At 36.0% G+C, this 15,681-nt stretch overlaps 1 protein-coding gene across 1 annotated transcript in view; it reads left to right on the top strand.

Annotated features, from left to right (window-relative positions):
• Window positions 1-15,681, top strand: part of DIAPH2 (diaphanous related formin 2) — a 327,319-nt gene that overhangs the window by 42,575 nt on the left and 269,063 nt on the right. The window contains exon 5 of the mRNA XM_063141950.1: window positions 13,016-13,155. Within this exon, the coding sequence (XP_062998020.1) occupies window positions 13,016-13,155 (140 nt within the window). The remainder of the gene's footprint in view (window positions 1-13,015; window positions 13,156-15,681) is intronic.

Here is a 15,681-nt window from a genome sequence, read left to right as displayed (position 1 = left end):
TTTAAAGCTAAGTTGATCTCTCTCATTATATCTTGTGTTAGTACATTCCAAAGTCTGACTGTGTGCTGTTTGTCAGTCCTTAATCTTTCACCATTCTGATATATTAGATGATGTTCTAGTGTTATGAGAGTGAGAAAAATTTCTCCTTAACGATATTCTTCACATAATACCTATCTTTATAGATCTCTGTCATGTGAAAAGGAAGGCTGGAACACTGGATTTAATTCGGCTATTCTGGAATTGCAGGATAAGCTACCAGAACAATGCAAAATTGTTTTTTTGTTTTGTTTTTGTTTTTTGTTTTGTTTTACAAATTACATATCTCTACTCTCTATTTTACTTCAGAAAAATAAATATAAGGTGATACATATTTGGGCAACTTGAATGCAAGAATGATTCCCTTACTTTGTGTTTCTGTTGTCCCTCAATGTTTCTAATTTTGGGGCATCAGCAACTCCTTGAGGGAAGGTCAAGATACAGTTATAATAAGTAAGTATAAATCAGTAATTGTGTCTACTTACTATACTGCAGGGCAGTAGGACTCTGAGACTATCAATTAAGATTGATCAGATGTGCTTAGAGTTCTATGCTGTTTACTGAACCCGATCTCTCTCAGCTTTTCAGTCTCCAGCCATGTTATCTGTTCAAGACTAAGAGTCAATTAGTAGCTTGATCAAGCAATCAGGTATGAAAGCGATGAAGATTGAGCCTTTTACTTAGAATCAGACCATAGTATACTTTGGGAGTTAAGTATTTAGACTTCACAGCAGGATATAAACAGTAGCTCAAAAAAAGAATATATGAAAATATTGATATCGCCTACTTTTAAATGTTATAGTGGATTAAATAAGGTAGTCACTTAAGACCTGATGTGGTAGATCTGTGATCAGGATCTCTTGTTGATTTGTTTTAATTCAGATTAGTAGCCCTATATAACTTTGATTTGAGAAGGAGACTGTGTGTACAGTGGGAGGTGAGAGCTGGGAGAAGGGATTTCCTTCCTGGTGTTTCTTTGATTTAAAGCAGGGATGGGCAGTAAGTTCAGTGGCTCTAATTTGTTTTTGACATGAAAGTGCTTACCCCATATTTTCAGTGCAGTATTGGTGGTTATCTACAGTTAATCTTTGTGAACTCCCAAAGAGCTTTGCCTGTTGACCAGTATAGAAATGTAATAAATAAATATTTTTGTTTCTGACTTCTGACCGCCTCCTCCCCAATTGTTGGGACTGTGATATGGCAGTAACTGTTGCCTATATGCTAGTGCAACTAGTCCCTCAAGGGATTCAACCAGTATGGATTGAGCTCTAAACTCCATTGAAATGTGCTAGAGAAGCCAGTTCTCACCCATTGATCTGGACTATCACCTGCAGGTTTAAGTAATACAATATTTTATTTGGACCCTGTACCAGTTTCTCAATATTTCCAGTTTTGGATAGGGGTTCTCCACTGGTGGCTTGTCTTGCCAAAAAACAATATATTAATCACAGAAGCACAATCATTTGAATAATTATGAGTGCCCAAAGGGACATTAGGGCCTTTTATAAAGATAATATTATGGGAATAGTATCTATACTAGACACTGTGATATATTTCACAGACTTTTTGATCAATCTGGAAAAAAATATGGCTTAAGAGGAAAGCAGTTAGTGTTTTGCCTCAGTTAAAGGTTGGACCCTATATAAAATTGGGAACTCTGACTAGTGTTTCCCTCTCCTCCTCCTCCCTCCCAATCCCTTTCCTTTTGTGTCATGTCTTTTAGATTGTAAGCCTGTGGGCAGGGACTGTCAAGAAATACTTTTGTAAGCCGCCATGAGAGCCTTTTTTGGCTGAATGGCGGCATAAAAATCCTTAAATAAATAAATAAATAAATAGTGTTTGGGAGCAGATTCTTAATGATCTGAATGGATTGTGTTCTCACACCTGAGGTCTATATACTATGCAGCTTAAGTACGTCAAGCAAGGAGTTGAAATAAAAAACTTCATCTGAACTAATGTAACTGTGCATATGCAATATATGATAGACACATACACATTAAAAAACCATTACCATAAATAGTTGCTGTTATTGAAAACCACTATTTACAAGAACTTGGTGATCCATAATGAACTGAAAAGTTAAAAGCCTCATGGTCTTAAGTGACCGATGTAGTACCAAAACAAAACAAGGTAAATTATATAGCTATGTCTTGTTTTGCCAGAGGAGAAAGCAATTAACAGGAATTCAGACAGAGTGGAGAAGCCAATTTTCATTGCAGGATACTAGGAATTGTAATCAAGTTTTATTGATTATATAATTGGTATGGGTCATGAAAATGAAATTGTGGCAGAACAATTTAAGCTGATATCTGCTATGTGACAAAGCCAGCTACAAGCTTTGGGAATTATATAGAACAGGGTTATACTGTAGATTTAAATAACTTGTTTTCTATCATAATTTCAGCCAAGTACTTGGGAACCATAATTCAACATAAAGGTGATGGATTTCTAACAACGTTCAGAGGTCTTGCAATACTAGTACTCTGTGGAGAAGTGATGCCCATTGTATAACCCTTAGTCACAACTGTATCAGTGTCACAAATCACATGTGGAGTGAAATTTAATCTTGGCAAATAGTTAAGATTCCTAAGATCTGAAATGTAGGCTTTAATCACATATGGTTAAACCATGCAAACTGGCCGGATCATAATTTAACATTGTGAGGGCTAAACACATTGAACCCTGGGTTTATATGTTTGGTGTAGATGTGGCCCTGGTTAGTACATCTTCTGTAAATGTATTTTACTAATCCAAGCAATGGAATAGGTTTTGGACACCTCACAGTTAAGGAATATAATTGCAAATGAATGTTGATAAGCTAGCTTCATTAAAAAAAAAACATTAAATGTAGAATGAGTATGGAAATTATCTTTTATAGATGCAAAATGAAATGATTAACAGGTGGAACAATGAAATTGTGTTTGAGTTGGGGTACATTTCTTAAAGAGTTGTGATCGAAATCTGCTATGACTAGTATTACCTGTTATTTAGCTAGCTGGTTGTATGGGTACTCATTGGCTTGGTTTGCATGACATGGCAGACTTACTGTAGGTTATTTGACCCATGATGAGCGGCAGTGCATGCTGCATGCCATTTTGAATGTATCGGGTTGCTGTATGTCAGCTGAGCTCCTGGGAAATCCTGGGATATCTCTAAGATTTCTGCAGCAGTAGAGATGATGATGATGATGATGATGATGATGATGATGATGATGATGATGATAAATTATTTTTGGCGAGCCTCTCCGATTGGATCGAGGCGGGGAACAACAACAAGCATGGTGTATCAGATCTAGTTACCCCCTTGTGCATAGAACATATGCTAGTTTCTTATAATTTTCTATGTTTTATTATTAAATTGTATTCTAGATTCATGATCTACTATAGTTAAAATTGATTGGAGCATGTATTATGCATATGCAGAGTAGAAGAAACCGTTCTGTTAAGCAAGGAGTTTGCTGTTTTTGTCTCCTTTTGATGTACATAAAGCTTTTTTGTAGCATTTACTGTTAAACGTTTCTCCCCAAATTTTTATTACTGCTATTTTGCAGTTTTAGAATGCTTCGTCGAGTACTTTTTTTTTTGGCAATTCTTTCTTTTTTTTTTTTTAATAATTTTTATTCATTTTCAACACTATATAAACATAAATGAACATTTCCAAAATATAATTGAAACAAACACAATAAGAAAAAGAAATACATCAAATATCTGCTTCATACATATTGAATAATTGTTGAGTACAAATATCAAAAACTATTACATATGCCTTATCACACTACAACATTTTCATTCTTAACATAAAAGTGCACCCCCCACCTCGGGATCATTCTTGAATCCAAAATCTAATCGTTTCTTCTGATGGTGGTTTCCCATTTCCCTTAGTAAACACGAACACTAGGAACTGTTTCCAAATTCCTTCGAACTCATTTATTTTAGTTACGCCTTTTCTCCACTTAATATTACATGTCAGTTTATCATTAATGGCTATATCCCATACTACTTTATACCACTCCTCAATAGAATATTCCCCTTGGATCTTCCAGTTCCTAGCTATCATCAATCGTGCTGCAACCAACAAACTCGATATCAGCTCTATAGTTCCTTTTCCACACTTTATATCTTCAAATAGTGACAGCAATGCTATTTTTGGTGTTTGTTCTATTTTCATTCCCACTATTTCTTCAATTTCTGAGAACACCATCTTCCATAATCTTTGTACATATTTGCATTGCCACCACATATGTAAATACGTTCCTTTTTCCCCACATCCTCTCCAACAATTTGCTGAATGTTGATCACTTATCTTGTTCAATCTAACCGGGGTTAGGTACCACCTCCATAAAATTTTAAAATAATTCTCCTTTATTCTTACTGATAAACTTCTCAACACTCTTTGTTTCCATAGTCTCTCCCAGCTCTGTCGCCCTATTTGTATCTTCAAATCTGATTCCCAAATCACTTTCTCTGTATTCTCTCTAAACTCCTTCTCTAACAATATTTTATATATTTCACTCATTAACCCTTTTGAAACTATACTACCTCCTTTTCCTTTCTCCTTACTTACTACTAATTCTTCAAACCTCGTCATCTTTCTGCACATTCTATTATCTTTAATCCACTTTTTATTCCATTGTTCTAATTGACCATATTCTAGCCAAGATAGCTTCTTCTCCTTTAACAAATTTTCCATATCTTCTCTTGTTTTAATATCTCTTACCCAATCCTTTAATTTTATTTTATTTTTCTCTTTTAATATTTTACATAATCTACCCTTTAGATCCTCTGGGAAATTCTTTAACATTATTATCGGTGCTAAGGGAGAGTTGCTCGGAAGCAGCTTCCCTTTAAATTTGCTCCAAATTTCCCATTGAGTCCTCAGGAGTGGATTATCTATACTTCCAACCCATTTTCTTCCTCCATCTTTAAAAAAAACATTCTCCAGATTCATCTCTACCTTACTTATGATTTTTTCTTCCATCCAGTATAAATCTCCTACTCCCATAATTGCTTCTACAACATGTCTTAATCTATTTGCTACGTAGTATAATTTTATGTTTGGGAGACCCATTCCCCCCTTTTTTTGGCTTAGGTACCAATTATTTTTATTCACTCTTGCTCTCTTTTCTCCATTACAATATTTATTAATAATATTTTGCCAACTTTTTATCTCGGTTTCTGATATTTTTATAGGTAGCATCCTAAATACGAAATTAATTTTAGCTAGTATCTTCATTTTTATCAAAGCTATTCTCCCAAACCAAGATAAATTTAATCTTTTATATTTCTCCAATTTCTCTAATACCTCCTTCTTTAACCTCGTTAAATTTTCCCTTTCTAAATTCTCTAGATTTTTTGTAATTTTAATTCCCAAGTATTTAATCTCATTCTTAACTTTCAATTCCATCCCCTTAAATTCCCAATCCTTTTCTTCCTTCTTAGTATAGTTAAACAACATCATCTCTGATTTAGACCAATTTATTTTTAACCCTGTAATTTCCTCAAATTCCCTCAACTGATATTTAATTCTTTCTAATTTTCTTAATGGATTCTTAATGGTCAATAAAGTATCATCCGCAAACATGTTTAGCTTTATCTCCCTTACCTCTCCAATTCCTTCTAATTCTTTATCCTCCCTTAGTGCCTTCGCCAAAACTTCCATAACCATTACAAAAAGGACCGGCGAGAGCGGACATCCTTGTCTTGTTCCTCTGGCTAGTCGTATCTTTTCAGTAAGTCCGTCATTTACCACCACTACCGCCGTATTTTGGGAATATAACTGTTCTATTACATTTTTAAATTTATTTCCAAATCCCAATTTATCTATAATACTCTTTAGTGCCTGCCAGCTCACACAATCAAAAGCTTTAAAAATATCTAATGCCATAATACCTGCCTTAATATTTGCTTTTTTTATTACATTTATTACATTTAAAACTCTACCCACTAAATTATGCATATGTCTTCCTACCACAAACCCACATTGATCTGCTCCTATATATTCTGCCAAAAATTTATTTAATCGTTTGGCCATAATAGATGTAAAAATTTTAGCATCCTGATTTATTAAAGAAATAGGTCTATAAGAATCAGGATTAGTCAAATCTTTATCTGGTTTTGGGATCAGAATTATCACTGAATGTTCCCATGATTCAGGTATCTTCTCTCCTGATAATATCCTATTATAAAGTTCCATTAATTTTGGAACTAAACAATCTTTGAAGACCTTATAATATTCTGGACCCAAACCATCTGCTCCTGGTGATTTACCCACTTTTAACTTATCAATAACTTCTTCAACTTCTCTTTGAGTTATTACTGACTCCATTAACTCCTTATATTCTGATTTTATTTCCTTCTTTATAAACCTTCCAATATACTCCTCCACCTTTTCTTGTTGAATTTCTTTACCCTTGTACAATTCCTGATAAAATTCCTGAAAATTTTTTATTTTAGCTTTCATTGCATGACAATAATTCCCTCGACTATCTTTCAACGTTTCTATCCCATTCCTCCCTTTTTCTTTTTGTGTGAGCTTGGCAAGCAACCTCGAGTTCTTATCACTGTTTTCAAAATATTCCCTTTTCATATACATTAAATTCTTTTGAATCTCTTCTATATTTAAGTTTTCTAATTGTTTCTTCTTAGCTTGTATTTCCACTAATTTATATTTATCTTTACTTCGCCAATATCTTTCCTCCAAGTTTTTAATTTCTATCTCTAACTTTTCCTGTTCTGCACGTTGTTGTCTTTTTAAACTACATGTTTCTCTAATACAGATTCCTCTTGCTACAGCCTTCATGGTGTCCCAAATGACTGACCCAGCTGTTCCTCCTTTTTCATTAATTTCCCATGCCTCCGACAGTTCCTTCCGAATTTTATCTACTATTTTATTGTATTTCAATATCTTTGTGTTCAACTTCCATCTATATGCCTCTTTATAATCTTTCTTAACTGTAAATTCTAAACTTAACAAGGCATGATCGGTTACTTTTATTACCCCCATTTCCATTTTACAAATCCTCGTTGCAAAGTCTTTTGAAACAAATATATAATCTATCCTGGAGTATGTATGATGAACTGGGGAAAAGTATGAAAATCCAGGCCTATTCCCGTAAAGTAAGCGCCACGAATCTAAATAATCATTTTCTTTTACTAATTTATTCAATATAGTCATATTGTTCCTCTTTTCAGCATTAGTGGGATTTGACCTGTCCCTTTTATTATCCATAAATTCTTTCTGAAGCTTTACAATGTACATTTATTTTCATACCAACCTTATGAAGCAAGTTTGATGAAGAGAGTGACCTTTTAATTCTGTAGTAACCTTTTTACTGCATTAATTTTTAAAGGTATTTCAGGAGAAGGAAGTGTGCAGCAGATATATGAACTCTAAATATGGAAAAAAATACACCTATGTTGTCTTTATGGATTATGCAATATGAGATTATTTGAGCCAATATAACAAAATAGTTTGTAGTGTGAAGTCCTCAACTTCAGTGTTTCTTGTGTAATATTAGAAAAAGAATGCTGACCTACCTTAGGAGACTGTTGTAAATAATGACTTATGTGAAGCACTTGAAACACATGAAATTCTCTAGATAAATGCTAAGTATTACATTTACTAAATATGCATTAACTCCGTGCTAAAATAGACTTTCACTAAACTGTCAGTGGTTATGGCTTTTTAAAACAGAAGAGTACACATTTGTTCTTGCTCCAGAAAACAAATTGAAAAATAATTTCCTTATAGTAAAGTGGTGTGAATACATGTCTTTAATGAAAAGAAATGAAGCTGTCTAACATTTGAGCGAAATAAGACGGAAAGTAATTATGATGATGTTGACTCGTTAGAAAGCACTAAACACTTCTTACCTGCTCATTCTTGCATAGACACAGACGCAAGCTTTTTGTAGAAGATGCAAAAAGTGTTTGCACTTCTACTGCTTGATCTGAGCATGTGCAGAATTGCCATGAATTAGGATAATAGACACTGGGTACGTTTGTCAATAAGCTTAAACTATGGTTATTGCCAAAGCTTACTCCCATCTCCTTCTTTGATGCTTCTTCCAGCTATAAAGTAATCATAGCTCACCATTATGTCTGAATGTGGAGAATTGTTTAAACGATGGTTAAAACAAGTCAGGATTAAATCTGGATTCAGTTTGATTTTGTATTATGAAGACATACTGTGTGAGACAGTTACCATAATCAGTTGTTTGAAACAGGCATGGTTGTCAATGGAAAACTGTGGTTGACATCCATTTAGCTAGCTTTTTATATTTTGAAAAATTCTAGCATAAATTAATATCTCATATTGTTCAGAACTGCGGCTGTCTGTTTGCATACTTTTCTCACAACCAATGTGTTGTGGAATGACCACTGACGTATATGGTGATAGCCAGTGTGTTTGATTAGATTGGTTTTGTAGTTACTCCTGGAGGGTATTGTGTATGTATGTTGGAGAGCACGATTTAACTTGGTTTGATATAAAAGTAATGAATTCCAGATGTCAGGCCCATGCAGTGTAGTGACTGCCTCTTGATTCTTCTGGGTTTTGTAATCCTTAAAGTTGAGTATGGAAAATGCTTGCCTTTCTCTGACTGTTGCTCTTAAATTTCTTTTCTGACTCCAGGAGGGCCTCTTCATCAGTTTAAAAAGTTCTTCAATGATGCTTGCAGCAGCGTTTTCAATACCGTGTCTGTTTCTTTCCCTCTTGGCAACCCCCCCCTTTTTTTTTTACTGTTCTTATTCTTTATACCTTTTTAGTCTGGAAGCTCTGGAAGTCTGGATGTCTCCCATAGTGTGCTTCAAATCTCTCTCTCCCCCCCCCCCCAAAAAAAAACTATCTTGTGTGCTACTTTCATATTGACCCTGACTCTTAAACTTCCTTCCAAGATGATGCTAGAATTATTACTTCAGCAGTGCAAAGTGGTAGTGAAGAGAAACAAGAATTTTGCTACACATGCATCATATAATGGGGATAAAAATGGCAGTTATAGAAGAAGTCTAAAAAGATATGCACTTATAATGATACTTGAACACTAGAGGGTAAATTTCAGTACAGACTTACTGCTGTTTAAATGCTTGTATTGAACATGCATTTCATGTTTACTGCTTTGGATGTTGGTGGAAGGATATTAGCAAGTATTTTGGGGAGAGCCACTTGCATCCACTTCATGTTATATTTATTGTGTCTGTTCGTATACTAGCTTTTCAGTAGAAAAGCAGTTGATACAATTCAATGTACTCTTTTTTCCCTTCCTTTTTTAATTATTTTTAAGTATGCTAAAAATGTAATCCACACTGGCTGCTTTAGAACAATCAGGTCTTGGCTTAATAAGCCAAGATTTGCATGAGCTTCGTGCTCTTTTCTTTGGGTAAGCAAATTGGCCAGGAAGCCACTGCCAATCATAGTTTTCTGTTATGTTTGAATCAGGAAACTTTTAAACCTTGTCTTCATATGCTGGCTTGTTTGAAGCCATTAACCAGAGTTTCCCTGCTTGAATGTAATGTGAAACTGCTTTTAACCGTGGCTTCCTGGCTTGTTTCCCTGCATGTATGAAAAGACCAAAGCAGGAGCAAAGGAGGAGCAAAAGAGCTGAGCATAAGTATATATGTGCTTATACTTGCTTATTAAGCTAGGATTTGTTCACCTGAAGTTGGTCACTGTGTGATCTGTAGCCCTTTAGATGTGGGAAATGTTCTGGGTTGATCTATCCCATGTAGTTTGAGGGACTGCACTACCCCAAATATTAAAAATCAGTCTTTGGGAAATTTTGCACAGTGCTATGGCATTGAAATTGTTGAAATTCAGCATTGAAATTGTTGAAATTTTCATGTCTTTTGCTTAGCTATTCACCACAAAGGTATTTCTTCATCAAATGTTCATTTTTTCCCCCCTGGAAATCAAAAGTCCTGAAAAGTTGTATCAGCTCTACTTATAATTCTTAGTCATTAGACATTGGTGTGGCTGTTCTTTTGTTTGTTTGGAAGCTATTATTCCACAGAAAATGAAGTATGTTTTAATGACACTATTGTTTATAGGCTCATCATTTTGTAATCAGTGTGTGGATAGAAATTTGTCAAGCGTTTTCTGAAATGCCTTCATATGACTTGAATGGTTAAACATTTGGCTTTTTTTGGTTACATCTTGGGAGTAGCTCTTAAAAGTGTTACTTATAAGCTGATATGCACTATTGTATAAGCTACTACTGTAGGTGATAGGACTTCACTACAACACAAGGAGTGACTTTTATATCATTTGGCATCACACACAAATGTCTGAATGCCTTATATTGATTTCATTAATTGAGCTTAGAGGTTAGATTGTAACTATCCATAGACTCACTGACAACAACAGAAAATGCTGACGATGCAGTTGCTTTGGCATGAAAAATATGTTTCTCCTTCAGCACTAATTAGTACAGTTTGGTGACTTTTGTACTCCATAATTAGTGTTGCATTATGCAGACCCTTATGATCAATGGAAATATAAAAATGTGAAGTGGTACAGAGGTTAAATGTGTATATGTTGCCATTCGTGAAAGAATGGCTTTGAACTCCACTTAATATGGTTACTCCAATGTGGCTGTAAAGGATGTTCACCCTCTGATACAGCTTAAAGTGTAAAGGACAGAAGTGGAAGGAGCAGGTATATGCTTGTAGGTCTTGGCAATTCAGCAATCACTGGGTGGACAGAATGCTGGACTAGATGGACCCATGGCCTGATCCACCATGGCTGTTCTTCTTCTAGCTGTCCTCCCTCGTCTCACTCATATACGAACATGTGCTCTTTCACCTTCAGTTCACTTTCAGCTCTGATGAAATAGTATATCCTGATGTTAAGTCCCATCACTCATGTGGGAGCAGTGTTTTACTAATTTGTAAAAAAAAAATCTTAAATAAGTGGGAGACTACAAAAAATAAATGAAACCCACACAGGTAAATTTGACAGACTTTTATATTAATCAAAGTTGATAAATGTGATTGGAAATAGTCATATGCATACAATTTTAAATAACTAAAGGTGCAATCCGATGTCAATAGATCTCAGCCTCCGAACTTGGAGGCTGCCGAGTATCCAATGCAGGATGGTCAGAGTGTAGAGGTGATCTTCGCTTCTGTGCTCCGGCCATCCTGCATTTCTGCTAGATGGGCGATTTTGCCCATCTAGCAGTGGCACTTCAAAGGGGGAGGGAAGGAGGCTGGAGCAGCCATAGGATTCAGTGTAAGACTTCTCCCCTGGTCTTTTCCCTTCCTTGTCTCTCCTGCCTACACTCTGTTTACCGAGTGTGGAGAGGTAACCAGCACAGTTTTCTTAGCGACAGCTGTGAGGGAGTGGGAGTGGAGAGCAGAGTTTCCTGGCTTCTAGGATGGAGCCAGCCTCCCCCCTCCCCCACACACCATGCTGTCTAGGGGGCCATAGGACTGCTTTCTAAGGCCATGTATAGAAATAAGAAGTAGAAACCTTATTGTATCAGCAGATAACCAGCTATATTTGCTTATGCATAAAACAGCTTTGGGTTGTTTAAGCACACTCTGCATTGTTTGTATGCATTGTGCTTCCTTCCACACATACAAACCCATGTGCCAAGAATATATTTCTGGTAGTTTCAAGTAGCATGTGTAAACAAAGCACACCACTAAACATGAGCCTGAAAATGGAAACACTGCCACTTTGAGATGTGAATGCAAGTCATTCAAGTAACACAGAGTTAACCTTGCTTCAGTCATTGGCTTTGAGCACACTTAGCTTTTTGTTTGATTGTGGCCAGTTTTTTTGTATGCAAAAAGAAAAAGAAAAAGATTCATGCCTCTTACATAATGTTTCATGTTGAGACATGTATGTGGATGATTGGGTTTCAGAGTTTTATTGCAAATTCCCTCGAACACTCAAGAGCGGAGGCTCAATTCAAAGATACATGAAGTGTCACACATTGAGCTCTTTAAGTCTATTTAAAGTTCTACCCTGAAAGGTGGCCTAAAATCATTTAAAACAAACAAATAAAATCATTTAAAACAAACAAATACTTTACATATTCCTGTTGTTTAAAACCTCAATAGTAATAAAAATAGTAATAAAAATGAATATAAGAGCAACATTTTTGTGTGTCAGCTTTAAGAATCAGGAAGGATTATTGTAACTTAAATCTATAATGCATCTAGGATTAGTATTTCAGATGTGCATATATCAGTTGCCATGCATGTGCTTTAAACGTTTTTGTCCTCTTTTTCTCTTTGTTCAGAGAGTGAGATGAAGAAATGTGTTTGCTGTAGCCTATTTATTTTTATTCTGGTAAAGAAACTGCATATGCAATCCTCCTAACCCTTAAACATTAAATGGATCAGGATTGGGCTGCAGGATTGGGTATTCAGCCTCTCCTCACCCACTTAAAATGTTTAAAGGTTACATTGGCACACACTTAAACTTAACTAGAGCTTTCTCTTAAACAGGATTTGAAGCCAAAGATTTAAGCTGGTTTTACTTCTCTGCTTAATAACAAACCCTGGTTGGAATGAATCATGATTGAGTTGGTTCTGATTTAACCTTTAACCCTGGTTAACACTGGTAGGGGGAGTGTGTATGTGAGAAGATAATGGATTGAAAGAATGACCTACACAATCTATCAGCCCATGGTCTTTATGCCTTAGTAATGTTAAAGAAGCATTGAGTAAAATCCAGCTTAAGTCCTATTAGGGTAGACCCATTTAGAGTAGCCATAACTAACTTAAATCCCATTCATTTCAAAGGGTGTACTCTAAATAGGACTTAGGCTGGATTTTATCCATTACATCTGCAGGTCACCCACATGTGGTACATAACATTAACTTCAATAGACATACAATTGCTGATAAGAGTAAAACCTGTAGATATAAGGAGACACTGTCTAGTTTTTGTTCTAACATATGTTTATTCAGGATACTCTTGTATTCTGGAATGTTTTAAAATTATAACCTGTTCCTTTTCTTCCCCTATTAAGGGAGGCCTGAAAAATAGTAAACATGAGTGCACTCTGTCGTCCCAAGAATATGTCCATGAATTACGGTCGGGTATCTCAGAAGAAAAACTTCTCAACTGCTTAGAGTCCTTGAGAGTATCTCTAACGAGCAATCCTGTCAGGTAAGTATTGGAAATTATCATCCAAGGAAATTGTAGATAATGATCTGTAAAGTACTATATGTTAAGAGATGAAGAGTGTCAGAATTACCAGATCCAAATCGAAATGCCACATATTAGAGGGAGTTACGTGCCTACCTTGCAGGGTTGTTGTGAGGGTAAGAAAGAAAGAAAAGAAATGAACTTAATTTGTTTAAAGGTTAACTCAGAGGCCTAACACTGGCCTGCTACTTTAAGATGATTACCTCGCAGACATATATCTTAGGGAGCCCAAGCAACACCGGGTAGAAACTTGAAATTTGGTCTGGCTGTTCAATGTACCAGAAAAGTCTAAAAACATAAAATTTTGGATTTTAAGTATTTTTAAAGAATTTAATAAAAATCTGACGCTTATGCTTACAACTCCCAGCATGCCTTGGGTGGAAGGCCTATGACTTCTCTTGCCACCAAACTATGACTCATGGTCATGACCACTACAAATTGTTATTATTCCTTCAGGACATTCCGTAAATCAAATTTCTTCAGCAAGAGATATTGAAAACTGCTTTATCCTCTATGTGGCTCCATAGCAGTGGCATAAGGCCGCCAGCACCATAAAGTGCAAAAAATATATTAAAAAGTGCCATGGTGTATCTTCAGAGCACATGCATACAACAGTTCCCAGAGTCCAAAGAGATCTGCTTCCCTACTATCTGGGCAATGCTGAGTATATTTTGAAAACATATCCTTAGGTTTGCATCTTTTTTAGCTGGTAGAAAGGTTGTTGTGTGTCCTGATTGATTTTGAAGTTTAGACGGCTGCTCTGGCCAAGGCATGATGGGAGGTGTAGGCATTTCAGGTAAAACAAAAAATGTGGTTTATCACGAAGCTCTAATTAAAAATACAGTTCTTATTAACACAAGTTTCCATTTATTCTAACAAAACAATTTACTAACTCAGCCAAACTAAAAAAAGCCCCAACCAACCTAAAGATGAATAAGTTGCAGAGAAATTTATTATTTATCATATCAATGTTATAAACATTATTCATGGACCCGAGCAACGCTGGGCATATCAGCTAGTAAATAAATACATATTTAGCTTGTCTGCAGGATTGCTGTGAAAATGTAGATTTACATAGACATCCTGAAAATCTCCCCTCTTTTTTAGAACAAAAACGGGATTCTAACTTCAGAGATGAGCTTAAAATGTGTGTGGGGATCTCGTGAAGTATATAGGCTGGGTCACACAACACGCTAACCCACCATGAGCTATCATGTTGTCTGAGCACAGCCATTTTTTTGCAGGGTGGATTAATGTGTTGTCTGACTGCAGCGTGTTTTATGTAAGGTGATTTGTTAACCATGCAGTGTAGTTTATTTTTCTCAAACAAGCAACCTTGAGAACCTGTGGCTTGTTGTTGGGTTGTTCAGCCTGGTTAACTAGCCACACTGCATAGTTACCCTGCACTGGGTGGCAGCTCTAAACCCTCGGAAGTTTGCAGGATCGAGACAAAACTTCATACACAGCTTCCCATAGCAGAAGAGCGACAGTAAATAAGTCATCTTCTGAAAGAGTACTTCTCTATGGGTCAGAACAATAAGGGAAGCCAATAAAGAGTCAGTGACCTTTTTGACCTATTGACACAAGGAGGTTTCCTTAAAAAATGTGGCTAGTCTTTGTGTAACTCCACCCCACCCCATTTTGGCCAGAACCAGATATTGGAACATAGGTTAAATTCTGAGCTGCCATCCTTTCCCTGTTGAAGACCCAACTGGGTTTGATTCCTGATACGTGGCAGCAGAGTAAATTTTGCAAAATAATCAAATACTTGCAAATATACATTTGGGTTGTTGATATCCAGGCATTCTGGGTCTGGCTTTGTATTGCTTGGCATTAGTCTCTGCATTACACCAGTATGTTGAAGTAATGCATTAATTGTTCATGCCGATGTTAAGAATGCAGCACACGCATAATATTTAGAAAAAGTGTATCCAACCCAGCATGTTTCTCCTGCTGACCAAGGTAAAGTGAGAAAGGAAACTTAACACGTAAACATGACCTTGATGTGTCTGCTTAACTGTAATGGCAGAGGAAGGTGAAATGAGTCCTTTGAGACCCGCTTTGAAAGATTCAGACTTGTTGAGACTAAGTCTGTAACCCCTGTCTTCATTTTATTGTTGCCCCTGCCTATTAATTGCTCTTGCATTCATCTCCCGAATGAGTGTTATCTATTCTTTTGCCAGCTTTGTATCAAACTTTCCCCACATTTTCCCTTTGTGTTGTCACCTTTCGAGTCTTAATTGTCTTTTTAGTTAAATGGTGATGTTTGGGCTTATCTATTTCTTGGTACTCTCAGTTGCTGCTATAGTTTCAATTGCTCTCTTTGTTGAGATGACTTTCAAATCTCCTTTTAACATCCAGTTGAATTCTGTATTACTGGGTTCTATCACTCCAAATATATTCATATTTTCATTTTCTCCATGTCTGAGCTGAAAATCTATTTTGCTGTGGTTGAGAATAAGATTGTCTCTTTCTCTTTGAATACAT

The sequence above is a fragment of the Elgaria multicarinata genome, chromosome 15 (genome assembly GCF_023053635.1).
Source record: "Elgaria multicarinata webbii isolate HBS135686 ecotype San Diego chromosome 15, rElgMul1.1.pri, whole genome shotgun sequence".
Classification (NCBI taxonomy): Eukaryota; Metazoa; Chordata; class Lepidosauria; order Squamata; family Anguidae; genus Elgaria; species Elgaria multicarinata.
Note: the sequence above shows the minus strand (reverse complement) of the source record. Positions and strands in the feature narration are given on the sequence as shown.